The 21367-nt window shown below is 42.4% G+C and overlaps 1 protein-coding gene across 1 annotated transcript in view; it reads left to right on the top strand.

The window, feature by feature from the left end:
- Nucleotides 1-618: 618 nt before the first annotated feature.
- Kl (klotho) overlaps nucleotides 619-21367 on the top strand; it is a 41658-nt gene continuing 20909 nt past the window's right edge. Inside the window, exon 1 of the mRNA XM_020156791.2 lies at nucleotides 619-1428. Coding sequence (XP_020012380.1) covers nucleotides 619-1428 — 810 coding nt within the window. The remainder of the gene's footprint in view (nucleotides 1429-21367) is intronic.

The following is a 21367-nucleotide window of genomic DNA, read 5'->3' as shown; positions in this document are numbered from 1 at the left end:
CCACTCCCAACCCCCCCCCCTCCACCGTGAGCACCTTATCTACTGGAAAATCTGCCAAGGTCCTCTCAACACTGGAACTGCAAAGTTCCAACGTGGCTGTCCCCACCTGTTCCTCCCTCCAGGACTCCAGACAATTCCTAATCTGCTCTAGCAATGCCAAAGTGGTTTCCCTGGGCCTCCAGTGGAAGAAAAGAGAACGCAGGTGCTTCCCGCAGGCGGGCTCCGCGACCCCGCGCCCAAGTCGGGGAAAGTTGGGCCGCTGTCCTGTGTCCTCCAGAGATGCCAGCCCCGTGGCTTCTCCCGGACAAGGCGGCGCGTGGGGAAGTCGAGGTCGCCCAAGCATCCTGTGACGACTGGCTCCCGCGAGCTGGGAAGAACAGGTGTCCTTTCTCCGACGTTCTCCAGCGGCACCGGTCGCACCTGGGCTCGCCGGATTCTCCAGCCCCGGCATCCCTCGCCCTTTGCGCCCCTGCCCTCCCTCCCCATGTCAGGGCGGAGGGAGGCGCCTGATCGTGGGTAATTATTGCCAGCGGGGCCCGTGGGGACCGGGGGTGGGCGCGCGGGCGGGCGCGGGCTTAAAGGGGCGCGGCGCGGGCCCGGCACCCGGCTCCCCGCAGCATGGCCGCCAGCGCCCCTCCGCGCCGCCCGCCGTCGCCGCGGCTGCTGCTGCTGCTGCTGCTGGCCCTGGGCGGCCGCTGCCTGCGCGCCGAGCCCGGCGACGGCGCTCAGACCTGGGCCCGCTTCGCGCGCCCGCCCGCCCCCGAGGCCGCGGGCCTCCTGCACGATACTTTCCCCGACGGCTTCCACTGGGCCGTGGGCAGCGCCGCCTACCAGACCGAGGGTGGCTGGCGACAGCATGGCAAGGGCGCGTCCATCTGGGACACGTTCACCCATCACCCTCCGGCGACCCCGGGCGACCCCCCGATCGCTGACCCGCCGTCGGGCGCCCCGTCTCTTCCTCAGCCCGCTACTGGAGACGTGGCCAGCGACAGCTACAACAACGTCTTCCGCGACACCGAGGGGCTGCGCGAACTCGGGGTCACCCACTACCGCTTCTCTATATCATGGGCGCGGGTGCTCCCCAATGGCAGCGCCGGGGCCCCCAATCGCGAGGGGCTGCGCTACTACCGGCGCCTGCTGGAGCGGCTGCGGGAGCTGGGCGTGCAGCCCGTGGTCACCCTGTACCACTGGGACCTGCCCCAGCGCCTTCAGGACGCCTACGGTGGCTGGGCCAACCGCGCCCTGGCCGACCACTTCAGGGATTACGCCGAGCTCTGCTTCCGCCACTTCGGCGGCCAGGTCAAGTACTGGATCACTATCGACAACCCCTACGTGGTGGCCTGGCATGGCTACGCCACCGGGCGCCTGGCTCCCGGTGTCCGCGGCAGCCCGCGGCTCGGGTACCTGGTGGCGCACAACCTTCTTCTGGTGAGTGCGAGGGGCCAGGTACAGGGCCACTGTGTGAGAGAGAGAGAGAGAGCGCGAGCTTTGGAGGTGCCAGGGACAAAAGGGGGATTTGAGTTTCCAGATCACACGAGGCCTCACTTGTACTCCTTGGTGGGGTCACCCATATCACATCTCTGTGGGGATCTGGGCAACCCCGGCTTCCTTTGGAAGACTTGGAGTTAGAAACCGCAGGGAAATTGGCGGTGCACGCGTGTGAGTGAGCGCGTTTGTCAAAAGGAGCCCACTTGTCAAAAGGAAACAGTAATCAGTTTCTCCAGTGAGGAAAAGAAACTCCTTTCGCGGGTTGTTGAGGAATTCCTAGAGGTAAGCGCTGGGAGGATTTGCTAGTGGTAGCTTCAGGGAAAGAATAAGGAGGGTGGATGAAAGAAACAAGTTCACAAACTGCACAATTAGGCATTGCACTCTGCCAGAGCTCAGAGTTAATCCGAGCTAGTGGCACAAGGTCACTTTGCATCAAGTGCGAAGGTGTCAAAACCGCATCTCCTGGAAGGTTTAAATTGTGTTTGGAGTTCCCTACCCTTCAGGGGCATGATAGAGAATTGTACCCACCCACCTTAATCACCAGGGATCTGAAGACGGATTACACACTCTTAACGAAGCTAGGCATAAAAGTACAGAGCCGACTGCAGGGTAATACAGACCGTGTATCTGCACCATCTGTATCTACACAGTGCTCTCTAGTTGAAAGGGTTCCTCACTGATGAGATTTGCAGCCTGACAAAAGTAATTTTAACACCCTTGTGCAAAAGATACCATAAATTTTGACAGTAGGAAATACTGATATGTCATCATAAAATTGTCTCTCAACTATTTCTTCCTTCTTTTTTATTCTTAGTATTCAAATCTCCATTAATTTGGGAATTCACTTATACTACCAGCTGTTGGTACACCTTGCATAGGGTTTTGTATCATGATAAAATATTTTATGTCCAAGTGTAAACATTCTCACAAAGGTGCATTAAGTGTACAAGTTTTGGTACCCTATATCAGTGTCTACTGAAGGGCCCCTTTTTGAGTTTAGAATCAAGCCACATGTTCTGAACAAATTCAAGACAAAGACTAGTTCTTAATATTTTTAATTAAAGCCATAGATAATGAGAGAACAGTACTGGGCTATTGAGTTGGCAGTGCTCTGAGCTGCTGTAATGTAATAATGGCTAAATTAAATTGTGTGTCAGCTTCACAAAACCTGTGCTACCATTGGCCATACCACAGTGTTGGTTTTGTTTAAAAAACTGTGACTTTAGTGATTTCATATTGATACGTATCTTTTCATAAGGGTATGTTAGGGCAATGATTCTTAAACTTGCCTGTTATTTTAAGGAGTCAATGAACCCTAAACACCAGTTAATTGTTGGTGATAGAAAAAGGTATTGGGGAAACTGTGTCACCTTTTGAAGAAAAAACAAATAGATTTGTGGGCCACCTGGAGCATCTGATTCACCATCCCGATAAAATCACTTCTTGGTTTAAATCATACAAGTTCTATTTTTAGAGTGCATATAACAAACTCTTGTGTGTATACAAAAGAAGCCAATTGTTACTATAGTGACTAATGATTTTTTCATTTATAGGAAAAGGAACTGCATTGAATTCTCTATACTTGTATTTTAAATAGTCAATGTCCTTTAGATTCTCGTGCCCACTCTTGGCTTCATGGTTAACTTTTCAGTTATATTTTTGAAGAATTACACAAAAATTTTGGCAAACAGTAACTACTCTTCCTAGAGATGCAGTGAACTTTGAATTCATTAGAAATTAGTAACCAGTGGGCATGGTTTGGTTTTGCTGATGCTGCAAACAAAATGTTAGTTACTATAACATACTAATTTTAGTTTTAAATTTCTTTGAATTTGGAACTTAGTCATTCTTAGGTCTTATTTAGAAGTAAGTACCACTATCCAAAAAATTATCTTAAATTTATTTTGTTATGTGAGATTCTTTCATTCTGTTTTCAGTGCTCTTATTTGGTGTTTGTGGGGGTGGAGGATAGGAATGTTTTGACTTTAGCTGAAAAAGAGGAAAAAAAATCTGCAGATTTTGGTAATTGGGCATTTCAGCTGCGGCTTAGCCATTGCTGCTTTGTAGAATTAGGGACCAGTGAGATTTAGGGATCTAATGCTGGTGAAAGACAAAGTAAGCCAGCACCCCTCCCACCTGTGTTTCCACTAATTTACAAGTTGGCTAAGGGGACTCCTAGAGACAATGGACAGTTGTAACCTCCCTTCACTACCTTCCAGAGCCATTGTCTGATGACCTGGAGGTTAAGAGGCAGGGCAAACAGATTGCAGGACAAATAATGGGGGGTCCTGCTCACAATGGAGGTTTCTGTGATATTTGGGGGTTTCCGGTGCTAGTGTGAGCCTTGACAAAAATGGTGTTTGTGTGTGTGATGGGGGAGAATGAAAGAAAGATCTCTCTGTAGAACATGGAGCCTGGTTGTTTTGTGCATTTGAGTATAACCTAAAAGGAAGACACACCTTCTCTCTCTGGTTGGAGGTCACACTGCTCAGCTTTTATGGCTCTTGGAATAAGGTTCTTTTTTTTTTTTCTAGAGGTCTCTTTGTTCTATTTCATATAAGTGTATGAAGTCCATCAACTATACACCCTCACCTTAATCTTCTTCATTCACATTCTCCCCTCCTACAAGTACCCCCCCACACACACTGTACCTATTCTACAGTCCTGTCTTTCATTGTTAATATTTAATCGATGTTCAAAGGGGTATCTCAATGTGTGCCAGGTGCTGGTGGCTCACAGCTGAAATCCTAGCTACTCAGGATGCAGAGACCAGGATTATGGTTTGAAGCCAACCTGAAGAAACAGAAACCCAACACAAAAAAGGGGCTGGTGGAGTGGCTCAAGATGTAGGCCCTGAGTTCAAACCCCAATAAGCAAAAACATAAAGTGTCAGGTGGAAACTCCAGGAATGATCGTCCCCTGCCCAGAGCCCACCTCAGCCGAGATGGTGAAGGACAGGCCAACCACATATCTGGAGAGACTGCAGACATTAGCACCACCATAAAAGACATGAGAGAAAGGGATGCTCATTCCTGTCACACCCCTAACTTCTCACCCTTTGGGCTAGGGCAAAGGTCAAAAGGGTGGTGAAGAATGATGGAGAGTGTTACCGTATAATCTGGTGATAATAATGGCACCCAAAGCTGTAGTTCCATCTGCAGTATCTTCACTGAAAGGGCCAACAGTTACCTTTACCCCATGACTCCCCAGGACCATGTCAAATGTCTGCATGATCTAAGATTATCCTGACTTGTCACAGAGCATCATGCTGTTCCATTATATTGATGACAGGATGCTGACTGGCCATGGTGACAGGTCATGTCAAGTTCCCTATAGCCCTAAGAAGGCATCTACATGCCAGAATCAGGAGATAACTCCTCGGAATGTCTACATGGCCTGTTCTGTTGAGTTTCTGGGGGTCCAGTGGAGTGAAAACTGTGAGATTTCCCTCTAAAGTTAAGAACCAAGTTGTTAGGAGGCAATATATATACCATGCCTGGGTACAAGCTGCTACAGTTTCACTTACCAAGGAACAGGGACCTGGTAGTTTTGAGTGAAATAGAAATCAAGAAAGGTTCTCCAGCAGGTTCTGGTGGTAATGGGAGCTGCCAGCCATCTAAAGTATTACCCTGAGGTCTGGGAAATGTCTGTGGAGTCCCAGTGGAGTATCTGGCAAGCCCCAGTGTCCTCCTCCATCCTAAAAGCAGACCAGGACTGGCTGCTGGGTCCTAGAAAGACTCTACCCCTCACCAGGAGTACCAAGTTGACAGCAACCCTTGTCCACCATGACTTAAGTCCACCAAACCATCATATCAACATTCACAAACTGGAGGTAGTAATAGGAAGCCAGGCCCAAGAAGGTCCAGAAAACTTGGGTGAAACTAGCTGTTGGTTTTACTTGACATGGCTCCAATTTCTACTGCTTCACCTCCCCCTAAACACACCTTCAAACTACATGGTGTCATTATTCCCTATGACTAAGTAAAACTCCATTGTGTATATATAACACATTTTCTTGATCCATTCATCAGTTGTGGGGCATCTGGATTATTTTCATAGCTTGGCTACTGTGAATAGTGCTGCAATGAATATTGGTGTACAGGTGTATCTCCCTTGTATCCAGACTTATATTCCTTTGGGTAAGTGCCCAGAAACAGTATCACTGGATCATATGGCAGTTCTATCTTTAGTTTTTTGAGGACCCTCCATACTGCTTTCCATAATGGTTGTACAATTTGCATTCCCACCATTGTATAAGGGTTCCCGTTTCATTGCATCTTCACCAGCATTTGTTGTTATCACCCTTGAACATGGCCATTCTAACTGGGGTGAGTTGAAGTCTTAGTGCAGTTTTGATTTGCATCTCTTTTATAGCCAGGGAAGTTGGACACATCTTCATGTATTTAATGCCCATTTGTACTGGAATAAGGTTCTTAATGGGCTTCCCCTTGAATTTCTGAGAGGACCAGAGCCAAGTTAAAGATATAATTATCTCCACCCTGACCACGCCACCAGGATTCTTGAAAATGTTGACTGGTATTAATGTTAGCATTGATGTTCACATCTTGGCTGATCTGTGTACATCATATGTCTAAGCCATCCATCCTCCTTTTTTGTCACACTTTCCTCAATTTGGCTTCGAGATCCCCCACTCTTCTTGCTTCTCCTCACAGCTTCCTATGATTCCTTTGGTCTCCGTTGTTTGTTCCTTCCTCTGCACTATGCCTGGAAAGAGTTGGGCATCCAGGGTTCTGTCCTGGGCTTCCCATGTAGACTCACTCCAGGTGATCCCTTTGAACACCCTCTGCATTCTGACATCCAAGTGTTGAGTTTCCAGCTGGGACATCTCCCCTGAGTTCCAGACTCGGATAGACTACTGCATTGTCCACTTAGCTGCCTAATGGTTAAGTTACATGTAACACACCCAGAACCAAATGTCTATTTTCCATCTCTGTTATGGCACCTGGCTCTTCCTATTGGTTGGTCCCAAATCTTAACCTCCCCCTTCTCACAAACCTTACAGCTCTACCTACCACAATGTATCTGGAATCAAATCCTTTCCACCCTTATTTGTGGCTACTACTGAGGCCCAGACCACCATGGGGTTTTGCTGGGTAGTTGGAACTACCAGCCTCACTGGTGTCCTTTTTCTCTGCATTGTGTCCTGATGGGTATTTTCCCATGTGTCATTATGTATAGACATGGCATATCCCTGCTTATTAAAATACCACCTTTTTTTCAAGAACCAAGTTGCACACTCCTGTGCCCCCTCTTATTTAACCATTTCTCTCTCTCTCTCTCTCTCTCTCTCTCTTTCTCTTCAGCCACTCCATTCCACATAGCTGTGCAATTCTTTAAATGGAAAACATTATTTCCTTCATCTGTTTATTCTGAAATGATACCATTCGCTTGCTGGTGCCTGATTGCTTCATTTTGTCTTTGTAAATTTTTGCTTTTGGAGTTTGTTCTTGTCAATCTTTCTAGCTACGGGGGACAATGGACAGTTGAAACATCAGACAGAATCATCTGATGCCCTGGAGGATAAGAGACAGGGCAAACAAACTGCAGGACAAATAATGGGGTACCCTGCTCACAGTGGAGGGCTCTGTGATCTTTGGGGAGGGAATCCTGCTGCTAGTGTGAGCCTTGACAAAAATGGTGTGTGTTGGGGGCAGGAATGAAAGAAGGATCTTCCTGCTGAACATGGAGTCTGTTCCAATGGAATAGGGAATACCAAATCCTAATCAGGTACAATTGTGAGTAAACATCATGGGTTAGAATCTGACATTTTCAGTGAACATTTAAGGTTCATTGCCAAGTTTATGACTTCATTGTGAAAACTTTCAATTAAAAACCGTCTTTCACATATGAATAAATGAACAACAACAAAAACAAAACAAACCAAATAACATAAAGGTTTTTTAAATAAGGTGTTTGTTTTTCCCCAATAAATACATAAAAAATTTTTTAAAAATTAAAAAAATAAATAAAAACCATCTTTACTTACTAAATAGCATTTTTAAGATGTTTTCAGAATGAGGTGAGTAGTAAAATGTCTTGGCTAGCTTTAGGAGTATATGTTGGAAAGGGCTTTGTTAACTGGTTGAATTTTCATTCCCAACGTAATAAGTATAAGAAATTTACCTATACATGCTCAAATTATATATAATATAAATATTTTTAGAAGCACTTTACAAATTTCCCTCTCATTAAAATACATTTGGTTTATGACTGGAACAATCAACTTGGTTTAAAGTTAATGTATTTTATAGAATATGATTGAATTCGATACGTATTTAAGTCAGAAACAGTTAAAATTTTTATCTCCTAAAGAGCTTGACTCACTCCTCTTTACATATGTGATTGAACACAATGTTTTCTGAAGTTTACTGTCAACTTCAGAAAAATTTAAAACAGGAAAAGAATTAATAAAATAATTTTAATAAAATCAAAGCAATGTTTTAATAATGCCAGTTATTTCAAGTTGAAGAAAAGAGAGAAATTTTAGGCTAGTAAGTACCTAAGTAGTGGCAGTGTGCATTTCCCAAGTGTGAAATGAGTGAACAGGACAACTGTGTTACCTAATATGTAGTTAGTCTTGGCATTTGCACATAGAAGCCTTCTGAGTTATCTCATTTTTTTTCAAAAAATATCATTGCTCTAAACCACAATGCTATTATAACAAATTTGTACAAAAGGTGCTTTTATTTCAGTGAATGTTATAGTTTTGAGAGATAAAGAAATTTGAGGTGTAGGGGTAGAACAGAATACATGCCTACTGGGAGGACAGGGGATAGAGTGGGTGAGTAAAAATACATATTGTTACTGCCTTCTCCAAGATGCACATCTTCTCAAGAAATGCTACAAGAAAGTTATACTTGTAATCTATATTTAAACAGACAATATTATCTGTTTTCATTTATTCTGGGTACAAACTTAATTGGAGGGACACCTATACCTTTTTTCCCCTCTATCTGGAGATATGCTCTTATTTATCCCACAAAGACTTGAGTGCTTACTATGTGGAAGGCAGGTGCAGTGGCAAATTCTGAGAACACAAAAATAGCCTCGGAACAAACCTGATGATCATCTGGTCTGTGAGTTTGAGGTGGAGGAGAAAGAATAGAATAGTTGACCTTTCTCTAGGTCTGTTGTTTGTGGGGTTGCTTATAGGGTCTGCCTCTGTTCTGGTGTCTTTCACAAGAGAAGACTGATGACTGAAGCTGATTAAGGTGACGTCTTGCTAACATTTCTCCAGACTGGCTTCCAACCATGATCCTCCTGATTTCTGCCTCCTGAATATCTAAGATTACATGTATGAGCCGCCATGCTTAGTTCAACGTTCCTGCCTTCTGCTTCCCCCAAATACAGTGTTTCCCTCCAATAATACTTCACACATTATGTTGAAATTGTTTGTTAGTCTGGCAAGAGATCTTGAGCTGGGAGGAAGGAGCTATGTTTGCTTATCTTGCTTTCTGGTTTACCAAGAGCCTCTCAGGACTAGAGAGGAGACATGTACATATTTCTTATGTGAATGAAAGAATGCACTGCTTCCCCCTACACCCACACAGTATGAAAGAAAAATGTTAACAGAGAGTTGTTTCTGGATAGTGGGATTAAAGGTGACATTTTTTACTGGTTATCTAGATTTTTCTGAAAGCAACATGTATCTCTGTTGTGATAAAGTAGGAGCAAGTACTGTTTCTGGGCAAAGATAGGTTGTACTCACCCATCAACTTTGTTCCCTCTTGAAACCTTATTAAACTTCAGTGAAGGGAAAGATGGGGTAGGAGGAGAAATCCACAGCTAGCTGAGTAAAAGCAAGATGTTGGAAGCTGAAGAGCAGATGGACAAGTGTTTATGTCTCAGATTTAAGAAAGCTGACTGCTAAATTACAGTGCAAGGAGCCAAGAACCAATATGATGATTGCATAATCTTCTAAGGGCTGAAAATAGCAAGTCCAATAACTTTGGAACTGGAAGCAAAGGGAGTGAGTGGCTAACACGTGAACTGATTGAAAGGTGCCCAAGAAACTAGGTTTCTAGGTCCATCGCCTCAGGTCTTGCTGCTGAGCATCTGTCCCTTCCCTATTCAGGGGAGTAAACTTGAAGTTAACTTTTTGGAGCATATCAAATATAAGTGTGTGCACTGGGGAACATCAGGCACCCTTGAGAGTGTGATTAACACACTGGAGGCCAGCAATCAGAAAGGTAGTGCACCTGAGTGCTGTGCCTCCAGGGGGTGCTCTCCTTCCCCAGGCTTTCAGAACATTGATGGCCTGACTTTTTGCTCTCCATGTAGGATCTGTAAGAGTCTTCTCCAGGGAGTCTGATGAGCTTGTGAGGAAAAGCCTCAAAAATCTCAACAGTAGTAGAGGCACATGCTCAGATCTTCCAGTCAGGTGTTATTTCTCACTTGTAAGTATGAGTAAACAGCAAAGGACCAACAGACACCTTAAGAAAGACTCCAATGTGAAGGATTGAGATCCACACAAATAAATGGTGGGGAAACAACTTGGAGAAAACAGAATATAGAGGGTGAAAAAAAATCTAAAAAACAGTAACAACAACCACCCTCACCAATTTATATAATGTGCTTAAAGAGACCAGAGAAGATACTACATCCAGAAAATAAGAATGGGATAATATATCAAAATAAAATATTCAGGGGGCAAAACATAGATCGTTTGGAAATTAAACACATTATAATAGAAATGAATCAGTAGAAGGGTTGTAAAATCAAGTTGATGAAACTTCTCTAAATAGCAGAAGAAGGCAAGGAGATAGAAAATAGTAGACAACGTAAGAAAATTTGTAGAGCATTCAAATATACAATATGCAGATAGCAGGAGTTAACAGACAGCAAGGGAGCAATAGTGCTTATCTCTGTGACCTCCACTGGGCCACACATCTCAGTGTCCATGCCTTATGCTCTTTCCTCCTGTGTGGATTGTGGTGTTAATCATATGACTTGCTTTGGCCAATGTCAAATGTAATGCAAGCAAAAGTTTGATAAGTATGTGCACACTAGAATTTTTCTTCTTGGATCATTCCCTCTTTAAAAACCAGTTTCAGGGACTGGAGACATGGCTTAAGTGATAAAGTGCTTACCTAGCAAGCACAAGGCTCTGAGTTCAGTTCTCAGTACTGCAAAAACAAATAAATAAAGCCAGCTTCAGTACTTGAGCTATGTTGTAATTTCTATTGTCGTGGTTTATTTTTAATTTGGCCTTGAGTTCTCTCTCTTGAAACAGGCCTTAGCCAAAGAGCCAGGTAAGATACACTAAGAGGTGGAATCACAATATATAAGGGTGCAACAGGGAAGTTTGGAGGTAATGGGGATTTCAACTAGTGGGTAAGGAATGGGGAAGGAAAGAGGGACAGAGTACCAGGGGGACTATGCTTTTATTAAGGTCCATGGGTGTTAGCCCTCAGGCATTCTTGTGGGAGCTGTGGATTGACTAGTTTAAAGAAAATACATGTAAAGGTGGAGTTTATTTACATAATTCTGCTGTTTACCATTAGGTTTATCATGGTCAGCAGCTGTGGGGTGTTTTGGGATTTTTGGGTCAGTGAGACTAAAAACAAGAGAGCTCTATCACAAGCAACCAACCACATGAGTAGGGGAACTTTTAACAGGCCAAACTGGTTTCAAATAATTTATGTCAGGCCTAAAAAGTGAATGCCAAGACAGAAGCTGTATTAAGCAAATTTATAACAGAGTCTATGACATTAGGTTCCTACCTGGTCTTTATACTTCAGGATCTCATTATCTCCAGCTCTGTGGCCCCTTCTCCTACTCTGCTCTGGAGAAAAGCACCTTCATTGAATTTCTAAGAGGTGCTCCTGCCCCCTGGCAGGTGTATTCCTGTTGGCCTTGGTGAATGGTGTGTGTTCCTACTGGGGACGCCTATAAAAAACAGTGCTGTGGTGGGTTGTTTAGCACATGTCTTGTGTTGGTTCCAGCTTACTTCTCTCAGTGTCTTCACTTCTTCCTCTACCAATTTCAGGGCAACATGGTCAGGCATTTCCACCTGTTCCACACTGCCTCTCACTTTCTCCAGGCTCCTCAGAGCCATCTTAGCAACAAATATGCCCTATTTCCTGGGGTCCATGACCAGAACCTTGACACATATTTCTGGAAAAAGTATCTCCTTTTCAATGAATTCTTTGTCTTAGTTTATATTCTAGATCATTGGTCAAGGACCCTCAAAATACAATCCTAACAATACTCCTTAGATGCTTGCAGAGCTTGCTATATCTCAAAGCTGCTTTGGTTTATAATGTCTCTCCTCCTTGATCGAGCCCAGGTGTCTCCAGGTGGGCTGTACTGGAATGTAACCTTAGTTAATGGCCTGTGGGAGACTGGGGGTGGCACCATTTGCCTTTTAGAAGAGAGGTCTCTTCAGCATGAGGAAGTCTGGTCTTTTACTGGGGAAGGGCAAGCTGCCTCTGTAAATTCCGAACATTCCAAGGGATCTGAAGAGCCAGCTGCTTCGTGGCAATCACATCCCATGTTTCAGAGTACCAGGTTTCCCAAGTTAGGGCCCTGACTTTGTCTTCTAGGAAGGGAATGAGTTGGTTCCCCAAACCCACTTGTGTTAGTTTGGGTCTTCTCAAAAGCAATTGTTAAGATAAGATTAGATGTGCAAGAAATTTATTGGGGAAGTAACTATGAATGATAAAGGGGAAGAAGCTAGAGAAAACATGATACACCTGTGACATTTGTGAGGGAGAGGGGGCAAGAAGGAGGACTTGGGGGAAGAATCTCAGAAAGAAGTGTAGGTCTAAGGAAGATCTGCCAAGTCAATGAGGAAATCTTGAACTAACATTGTCAATGGGAGGGGTCTATATCTTCCAGAAATGGCCAGCATAGTCTACCTGCCATGTTCCATGAGAAGCATGGCCTCAGGGCCAAATGCCAAGGTGGATCCAAAGAGTCAGAAACTGGTGCCACCAGTCAACAGTGCTCCTTACAGCAGGAGGGCCAAGTGGCACATTTTCATGGCTGCCACAAAGACTAGTGTGGAATGCCATCCAGAAGAAAGGAATGAAAATTACTTCCAACCTAAATACTACAACTAAATACTAATCTAAACTAACAATCACTCATGAGGGTAGAATAAAGTGATTCCCAGATATTCAAAGTGTCAAAAATAAAAGTGTTCCATGAACCTTTTTCAGGCAGTTGTTGGAGAATAATTACCACATCAAATGATGAAGGCAAGAAAGAAGGCAAGACAGAGGGTATCCAAAACAGCAGGTATGACCCAAGAACGTGGTGATGATGATGCGTAGACCTGGGAAGTCAGCTGTGCAGTAGATGTAAAAGCAATCAGTGCAGAAGAGAAGAAGATTCCAGAAATGTATCTCCAGGAAAAATACTGGAGGCTGATGTGACCTTGTAGAAGTTTGTGCTGAAAGGTTATTGGAAATTGTCACGAAGTGAGCCACAGGCACAAATAAAGTCAAGCAAATGAAAAAGCAATGCAACTATTAACTCCGAGGAAAACAAAAATAATAAAAGTCTTCATTATTACATTACAATGTTCATCTATGACTGGTATTTATCTTGACAGAATAATGTCAGCCCTGAATGTTAGTTAAAACAAAAAACTGTTGTATAGCTAATTTGGCTGTGTAAGAGAGCTAAACTCTCATCTGCCATTATAAGAAGTCAATGGATATTGTCTACAGTGTGGGAGTTTTAGGTATGTAAATTCCAAAATAAAAAAACTCATTAGTCAAAAGTGATTTTTGCCTCTAGGGAAGGGAACTGGGGATAGATGAGGTAAATAGAACAGAAACTGTAATCTTTCTTTAAGTTATTCAGAAGCTATATTTGAATTTTAAGAGCATAAACACATCTTACTTTAGTAAAAATTTAAAAAAAGTAGTTTTATCATCACTTTAAAAATTAATTTTTTGATTATAGAACATATTTATAGCATTCCAGCCTATAGAGTTCTTCTTGAGCCAAACTTTGGAGAACTTTCACATTTTCAGTTTAATGCTTTGTGAATTTTCATCTCTTTGATTACAAAAAGTTAAAAAGAAATAAGGCTATGAGTACACCCTGTGGGATATTGTTAGTCACCTCCTCTCGTTAATCCTTGTTTCAAACATCTATCAGTGGTTATGCAACAAGCGAATTTTTGTTTAACCAATGAATACTCTTAAAATAGAGATCTTCAAGCAGGAACAGTACTATCATACACACACACACAAACACACACACACCACTTTTCTTTTTAGCCGCAAGAATGTCACAGAATGTTTATCAGTCATCAAAATGATTATATACAGAGATAGAACTATTGTGTTCCCAGATTGTTATATAATAGTATAAAATCATTTGAGATTAGTTTGGCAGACAGTCTGTGAATCACATGTCTCCTAGTTCTCTTCTGTTCTTCAGGACTGATGCCTTTTTAGTAACCATTGTCTCATGTTTTCCTCATGGGTCTGTTGTTTCTGAAATCCACATTACCTTCCCTTTTAAACTAAGATTGTCATTCTTTAAGTGCCTTATTTTCTGATATCCTTCAAAGTATCTGATGACTGCTTGCTGCAGGGTCACATGTGTAAATTCTGCAGAGCCACTCTTGGAAGGTGATGAATTTGAATGGCACACAGATTCCTCAAGGGCTCACCACCTTCAATAGCTAGGAACCAGGTCCAAGAAGGAGTAGATGCAATAACAATTTGAGGAGTAACAGAAGCAATTGCTAGTGACAATAATTAAAATCATGTCTCATGATAGATAAGGACAGTACAAGAAAGATCTGGGAGACAAGGATAGCTGATGTCCTCTAAGATGCCTAAGACAGTAGTGAATTAGAAGGTCAGAGAACTAGAAGGACCAGAGTGTAGCATCTTAGAGTGCAATGTTGACTTTTTAAATTATGGTATGGGAGATTGAAGTCAGGACCTTGCACTTGCCTAGCAAGTTTGCCTACCCCAAGTTGAATCACACTCTCAGTCCTTTTGCATTTAGTTTATTTTTCACATAGGGACTTATGCTTTTGCTCCAGTGAGCCTCAGACTGCGATCCTCCTACCTCCACCTCCACTTCCACTCTAATAGCTGGGATTACAGGCATGTTCCACTGCAATGTTGACTTTCAGAGCAGCTTTGCTATGGTGGGGCAGTGAGTCAACTTTAGAAACAGCTCTTTCATAGGTACACACTTGGTTGATCAAATATTACTGAGGGCCTGTATCAACTGCACAACTAAAATATGGCAGACAGTATACAATCTTGGATTTTATTTCATGAAGTTAGAGTTCTACTGGGGAAGCTCAGAGGAACACGTGAGCTGAAAACTTAATAAATTCAAAGCTGCTGGGGGAGCCACTGCAAAGTCTAATAACACTGTATCAGGGCAAACAGGTCCTGTCAGTTAAGCGAAGTGGGACAGGGACAGAAAAAGCTGTGGCCTTTGATGAGCATGAGTTCCAGCTAACACCCTTCCACAAAGCCTTGTCAGGAGGGACAAGGTGTGGTCCGGACAGATTCTCTCAATTTCCAAAAGAAGTTAGAAACTCAGGATTTTGTGTGAAATTTCCTGAGTTTTAAAAGAGATATCAAAGGGCTAACTTCTCATTATCCTGATGAATTATTAAATTTCAGAATAATCATAGTACTTAGGGGTGTGAGGGTAGTTGCTAGAAGAGACAGCTGAGAGTTATTTGTGGTTGTCTAGAGGGCAGGCATGGGGGTTTCAGAGTGGAGAGAATGCTCACTGTTTCTCATGATAAGCCTTTAGTATTACTTGATGTGGAGCTATATGAATGAATTTATTTCATCATAAAAGTAATGCTTGAAACCCATACCATTGAAGAGCCAGGCACTGGCAGCTGATGCCTATGATCATAGCTACTTGGGAAGCTAAAATCAGGAGAGTCATGGATCAAGGCCTACCTGGGCAAAAAGTGAGCGAGACCCCATCTCAGCAAATAGCTGGGTACTGGGGCCTCCATCCCAAACTACACAAGAGGCTTAGATTGGGAGTATCTCAGTTTCAGACTAGCTGGGGTCAAAAAGTTCATGAGATTCCATCTCAGTGGAAAAAGGCTGGGTGTGGTGGCACAGACCTGTAATTCCAGATATATGTGGGAAGCATAAAATAGGAGGATTGCAGTGTAGGTGGGCCTGGAAAAAAAAGTGAGACCCTATTTCCAAAGTAACCGGAGCGAAAAGGGCTGGAGACATGACTCAAGTGGTAGAGTGCCTGCCTAGCAGGTGCAAAGCCCTGAGTTCAAACTCCTAAACCCCATAGCATTGAATAAGTTTCATAGTATCTGAAGTGCTTTCGTGTGCTTTTTATTGGACAGGTGAATTCACTGAGAAGCTCAGAGAGCTTAGCTGACTTTCTTGTGGCTGCTAAGAGCCAGAGCTGGGATCAAAGTGCAGGTTTTTAAGCCTCTTTTCCTAATACTGAGTCCAGTACTCCATGCTGTGTTGGGCTGGTTCATTTGGGGGCAGACTCACCAACATCTAGATTCTCTTTGTCTGCGTCAGCACCTGAAATGGAGGAGAATGTGGCTCCTGACTTAACCACCAATATCTTCAACCTTTCCTGTCTTCTGAGAGACTTACCATTGCCAATTTTATACAAATCCACAGAGCCAGATACATCTTTTCCAGATCCTATGTAACACCCCATGGCTTGGTGGCTTTAGGGCACCATTGAACTTACGAAGTTGTGGGTCATGGTTTGTGACAAGCTCAGCTCTGCAGTTTTACTGTGGTCTGCAGGCATCAATACGGTGGTCTCGGCTGTAGGCATCATCTGAAATGCCTTTTTCCAACTCCCCAGGAAATGGGGAGATCTTTCATGTATGGTCTAGAAAACACCTCCTAAAGGAAGACTTCTCTCAGCAGGAGACTTTCCTTTCTCTAAATCGCCATTGCATTTCCTAAACGTGTATTTAGGGCACTTTCACTTTCAATCTCATTCCATAATTACATTGTGTACCTGTGTTTCACCCCTCAAAACACCCCTTGTAATAACATTCCCATGAGTAAATATTTGCTTTCTGAAATAATGATTCCATGATAACCCTAGCAGACCTGAAAAAAAAAATGCATCTTTTTCCTTTGCAATTTTCATTTTTGAAAAATGAGAGAAGATCTCTCATGAAGATCATTACAGTATAAAGTGTGTGTGGCCTCTTCCCAGGTTTGTTGCTCTGTGAGACATAAAGGACCCTGGGGAGTAAAAACCGTATCATTTACAATTTGATTAAAATGCTCACTTTCTTGTCCTTTCATGTTTAAGCCCTGCAGTTTAATATGTTTTCCTTTTGTCACAGGGGAAAATGAATCAGGCAGCTGTTACTGCTGCAGTGTCCTGTTCTGGAAACAGCCCACAGGTGTTGAACAAATTTGGCCTCAACTCTGCCTCCTGCTCTCTGACTCAAAGCTTTCCAGCCACACTGAGGGCCTTGCAAGTTGTACCTTGGCCTAACTCTGACTCCTCTCTGTCTGAAATGTTCTCCCCTAGCTACAGAACCAGCAATTTCACTTCCTTAATTCTATGCTCAAGAAGCCATTTCCTTAACTAGACACAAACTGACACTCCCCCTCCCCTATTTAAAACCTCTCCCCCCAGCAACCCAACCTTACAGGAAGTAGAGAAGAAGGCTTCCTATGGGTCTCTGGGAGACAGGAAGTCACCAAATTTACAGGTACTGCTCATCAAACTCATGAAGATTCAATTTCTTGGGCTTGGTTTTTAGCTTTTGAATAGAGCATTAAAAAAAAAAGCAATAAACAAACAAAACCCCTCTGGCATAACAGTACTACTGAAAATGCAATCTGAGATTCCTTACGCAACCCCAGGCAGAAGCTAATTCTTGGGATTTAATAGTTGCTCAATTCTGTAGCGCCAAGAAGCTTATATGGTATTATTAACATCCCTGGATGAGTAATTGTGAATGAACCCGACAAAAACCCAAGGAGATCAGCTTTTTTTTTTTTAATGATAAAAAATAATCTCTGGAGATTATTTCTGATCACAAAGAGCAGCTGTCAGGAAATTTCTCCTAGATTTGAAAGTAGAGCTAGAGGATTACTGGTGCTCCGGGCAGGCCTGCCTGATTAATCCCTTCCCTGACTCTGATTCTCTGGGGGTGCAGAAGGGATCCCACCTTTGTTCAGTTTGCTACTTACCATGGATTAGGGTATTTTGGTGGTACTGGGGTTTGAACTCAGGGCCTCAGTGCTTGCTAAGCAGGTGCTCTACCCGCTTGAGCCAATCCTCCAGCCCTAGATTAGGGTATTTTAAGCTCCCTGAAGATAGACACTAACTTGTAGAAACTGATAGCAATGGGAATGATGCTTGCTAGTAGGAACTCGTATGGATTTTACTCTTTAGAGGTATAAGTGAAAAGATGTTTAAATCCACAACATAGTTAGTGAAGAGAAAAATAAAGACTCTAGGAAGTACCATAAAAAATACTGAATTTCCTATCCTTGGCACACCAAGCCTCCCATATTTCTCTCTGTATTTCTTTTTTGTAAGACATATTGCCTTCTAATTGTCTTTATAATTTCCATTGGTAATGCCTGCTGTTGACTTTCACTCTTCCTGCTAGAATGGCAGCTGCAAGGGGGCAGAGGCATCTGTCTGATCTGTTCCTATTGTATCCCGAGGTGCTAGAACTACGCCAGACACATAGTAGCTGCTCAATGAGTGTTTCTGGAATGAAAATGTCCCTGGACTTTCAAGATTCTTTTGGCATTGGTCAACAGTAAGAAAGGTGTTTTACATGTCCACATGTCACAATTAAATCATAAAACACTCTGATTATTACATACAGGGCACTCTGATATTTTCTGATCTTATCTATTGCAGTTCCCAAACTGTTGAGGCTACACATGGGTTGATTTCACAAATTATCATATATAAAAAACTTTGGTGATGACTTTGCATGGAAGAACCTGCTACCACAAACTGGCGAATAGGAAGCGGGAGGGAAGGCAGGTTACTTCCTATTTTCTACTTCTCCATAATGCAAATTCCATTCCCCTGTGATCTTACCTGTCTGTTGGTGTCGAAATGCATTTGCATGTCATTTTTTTCCTTTGGGTTAAAAGTCTTTCCTCCTGTAAAGGGAGCTGAGTTATTTCAAAAGGAAAGAGCTACAAATAAGCCTGTGAACTGATAAAAGGTTCATCTTGAAGTCTCAGGGAAAGTGGATTGGTAATTCAAAACAAGAGAATTAGGTGAGGACACAGGGGGAGAGCATTTAGAAGGCAAAGGTGGCTGTTACAGAAGAAGAGCTCTTGTCTCAGTGTTATTGAAGAGACTAGCTGTTTCATGAGGGTGTTATAGAATGATGTGGCGATTATAATAATAGATGTTTACAAAAAAAGATCCTGCTTGACTCATGAACTACAGGGTACTTTTGCTGACCTTGAAAAGGCATCGCTTATCTCAGTGCTTTATCGTGTCTTTCCCTCATCTAGCCTTATTCCTTTCTACCTGTTCCCTCATGGTTCTCATTTGATTGCTATCAGGAAAACAGAGGTACAAACCTAGGAATTGGAACTCCTCCATGTCTCCAATAATAACATTGTCATTAATGATCTAGCCCAATAATAATTCTGGCCATGAGCTGGGTATTTTGTTAACAACATCAGTGATTTGGAAGGATTTTTATTTAACTATGTGATTTAGTATTAAATAAAATGACTTAACTGATGTTGATTAACTCTGTACACATTAATTGGTGAGGCAAAAATCTTAATCTTAGGTCTATTGATGTATTAACCTAATGCAAGTTATGAAATTATTTCCTTTGAAGGAAGTTTTTGTTTAAAAATAAGTAAAAAAGATCTTTTATGTAACATACTTTGGAAAATATCCAGACAAAATGATCTTAAGTAACAAAACTCCAAAATTACAACATGATTTTAAAAATCTTTCCTGACCTTTAAGCATGCCTAGTTGTTGGAGCATGCCTTTGGCTGACTGGGTTCTCTGAGAGCCTTAAGTTTGGTGATATGTGTATTCAGGAACTCGTTATTTGCTTTTGACCAACTGCAACTAAAATAAGCTTAGAAAAGAAAAGTGGCTTTATGAGGAATTGAGGCAGAGCTCCAGGGTCTTTGGACTTCGGGAGTCGTATTTGCAAATAACCGTTAGCACCAGAGACCCTTTTTTCTTCTCTACTACACAGTTTTTTTCTTTTGAGAAGGTATATACTTTGTCCATAAAACCAGAGTAATAACACAAAGTACATGTTTAGTAAACCAATCATCAAATAGTGACCTAAAAATGGTTAAATGGATAAATTTTATGCTATATATTTTTACCATAATAATAATAAACTTATTTTCAATTAGTTCTCATTGTTGATTCTTTAGGTTGTTTCAATTAATCCAATAATTGTGACAGACAATTATTCAATAAATATTTGAAAGAATAAATGAAGGAACAGTCCCATGTTGTTGGATGTACAGGTTATTTTCATTGTTAATGACTTTTAGGAGCCATGGTGTCTACTCCAGCTGCATATGTGTAGGGCACATTGAGAAAGGACTAGCTCCATGCATCTGTAGAGTCGAACAAGACTTCACAGTGGAGATAAGAATTGAGCTGTATTTGGAAAGAATGACAATTTTTCAGTGAATAACTGGGACAAATTAGTAATAATAAATGAATTAATGAGGAACTGGTTCTTAGAAGAGGAACGTCTAAAACAAAGGCATGGAAAGCATAGATGACAGAGGGAAGGTAAAATGAGTTAGGTAAAATGGTTTGGGTAAGATGTGAGGGCAGGACTGCAGTATGTCATCCAAGGTGGATACAGCTGAAGGTGAGGTAAGGAGAAATTAACCTAACTGTAGCAAAAGAGTCAGACTTTATATGAAACTGCACTGGTTCTTCCTGTTTGTAGTAAGACTGTAAGACTTAGTACCTGGAGCTAGAAATTCCACTCAGTAGATTTGCTAAGACATCTGGAGTAAAGGCAAGAGATCCTCCCTGCTACCTGTTAACATATATTCACCCACTTGGGCATCAGGGAAGGCAGAGGTGAAGCCCTGTGCACAGGTTAGGTTCCAGGCAACTTTAAAGGAACTGCACGTGGAGATTAGTGACAGTTTATAACTAGTGATGGAACTAAGAGGAATAATTTGATCCACAAACATGAGTGTTATGCCAGCCAGCATGTGCTATGGACAGCACAGGACAGCTTAGCCCAGCAGTGACTTTTAAGAAAGTCCTCAGACATGCAATTGTGAATCTGTCCTGAAAGTTGGGTTAAGGATGTCAAAAGGGGGAAAAAACTTCCCTATATTCTCTGAATTTGTTTTTCAGTCCTTTTTACCTTTTCAAATGAGTGCACCTTTGAGACCTGAAATAGCCTCTGGATAGCTTCTCGGGTAGGGAATAGAGGAGCACAAGCTGATTAAATTATTTTCTGTATGTAGGCTGTATTTCAGTTCCTTTACCATTGCTCTCAGTCAGTTTAATTAAGATTATTTATAGGATTAAATTAATCTCTTAAGGATTATTCCATTTCATTGAAGAATAATCTAAGGAATGGTAACAAAAAGTGACCCATGTAGCATTACCTCTGAAATCTCTTTGAACGATTGTTAATACCATCCATGTCCTCAGCTTCAGGTTCAAATGCTCAGCTGCCTACCATGTGTCTGCATGGTCTGAAGAGAACTTCATCTCTTCCCTTCTCCAAATCCTGTTTCTCACTTTCTTTATTGTCCTCAATTCCTTCCCCTTACACGCTACATATAACGTCTAACAAGTTCTACTGATTGTGCCTTCCATGGTGACCTGAACCAGCCACTTTTCACTGTCTCCTTTACCCCATCATCTTTTGCCTGAACCACTGGTCCAAAGGTCCATC

The sequence above is a fragment of the Castor canadensis genome, chromosome 10, assembly GCF_047511655.1.
Source record: "Castor canadensis chromosome 10, mCasCan1.hap1v2, whole genome shotgun sequence".
Lineage (NCBI taxonomy): Eukaryota > Metazoa > Chordata > Mammalia > Rodentia > Castoridae > Castor > Castor canadensis.
Note: the sequence above shows the minus strand (reverse complement) of the source record. Positions and strands in the feature narration are given on the sequence as shown.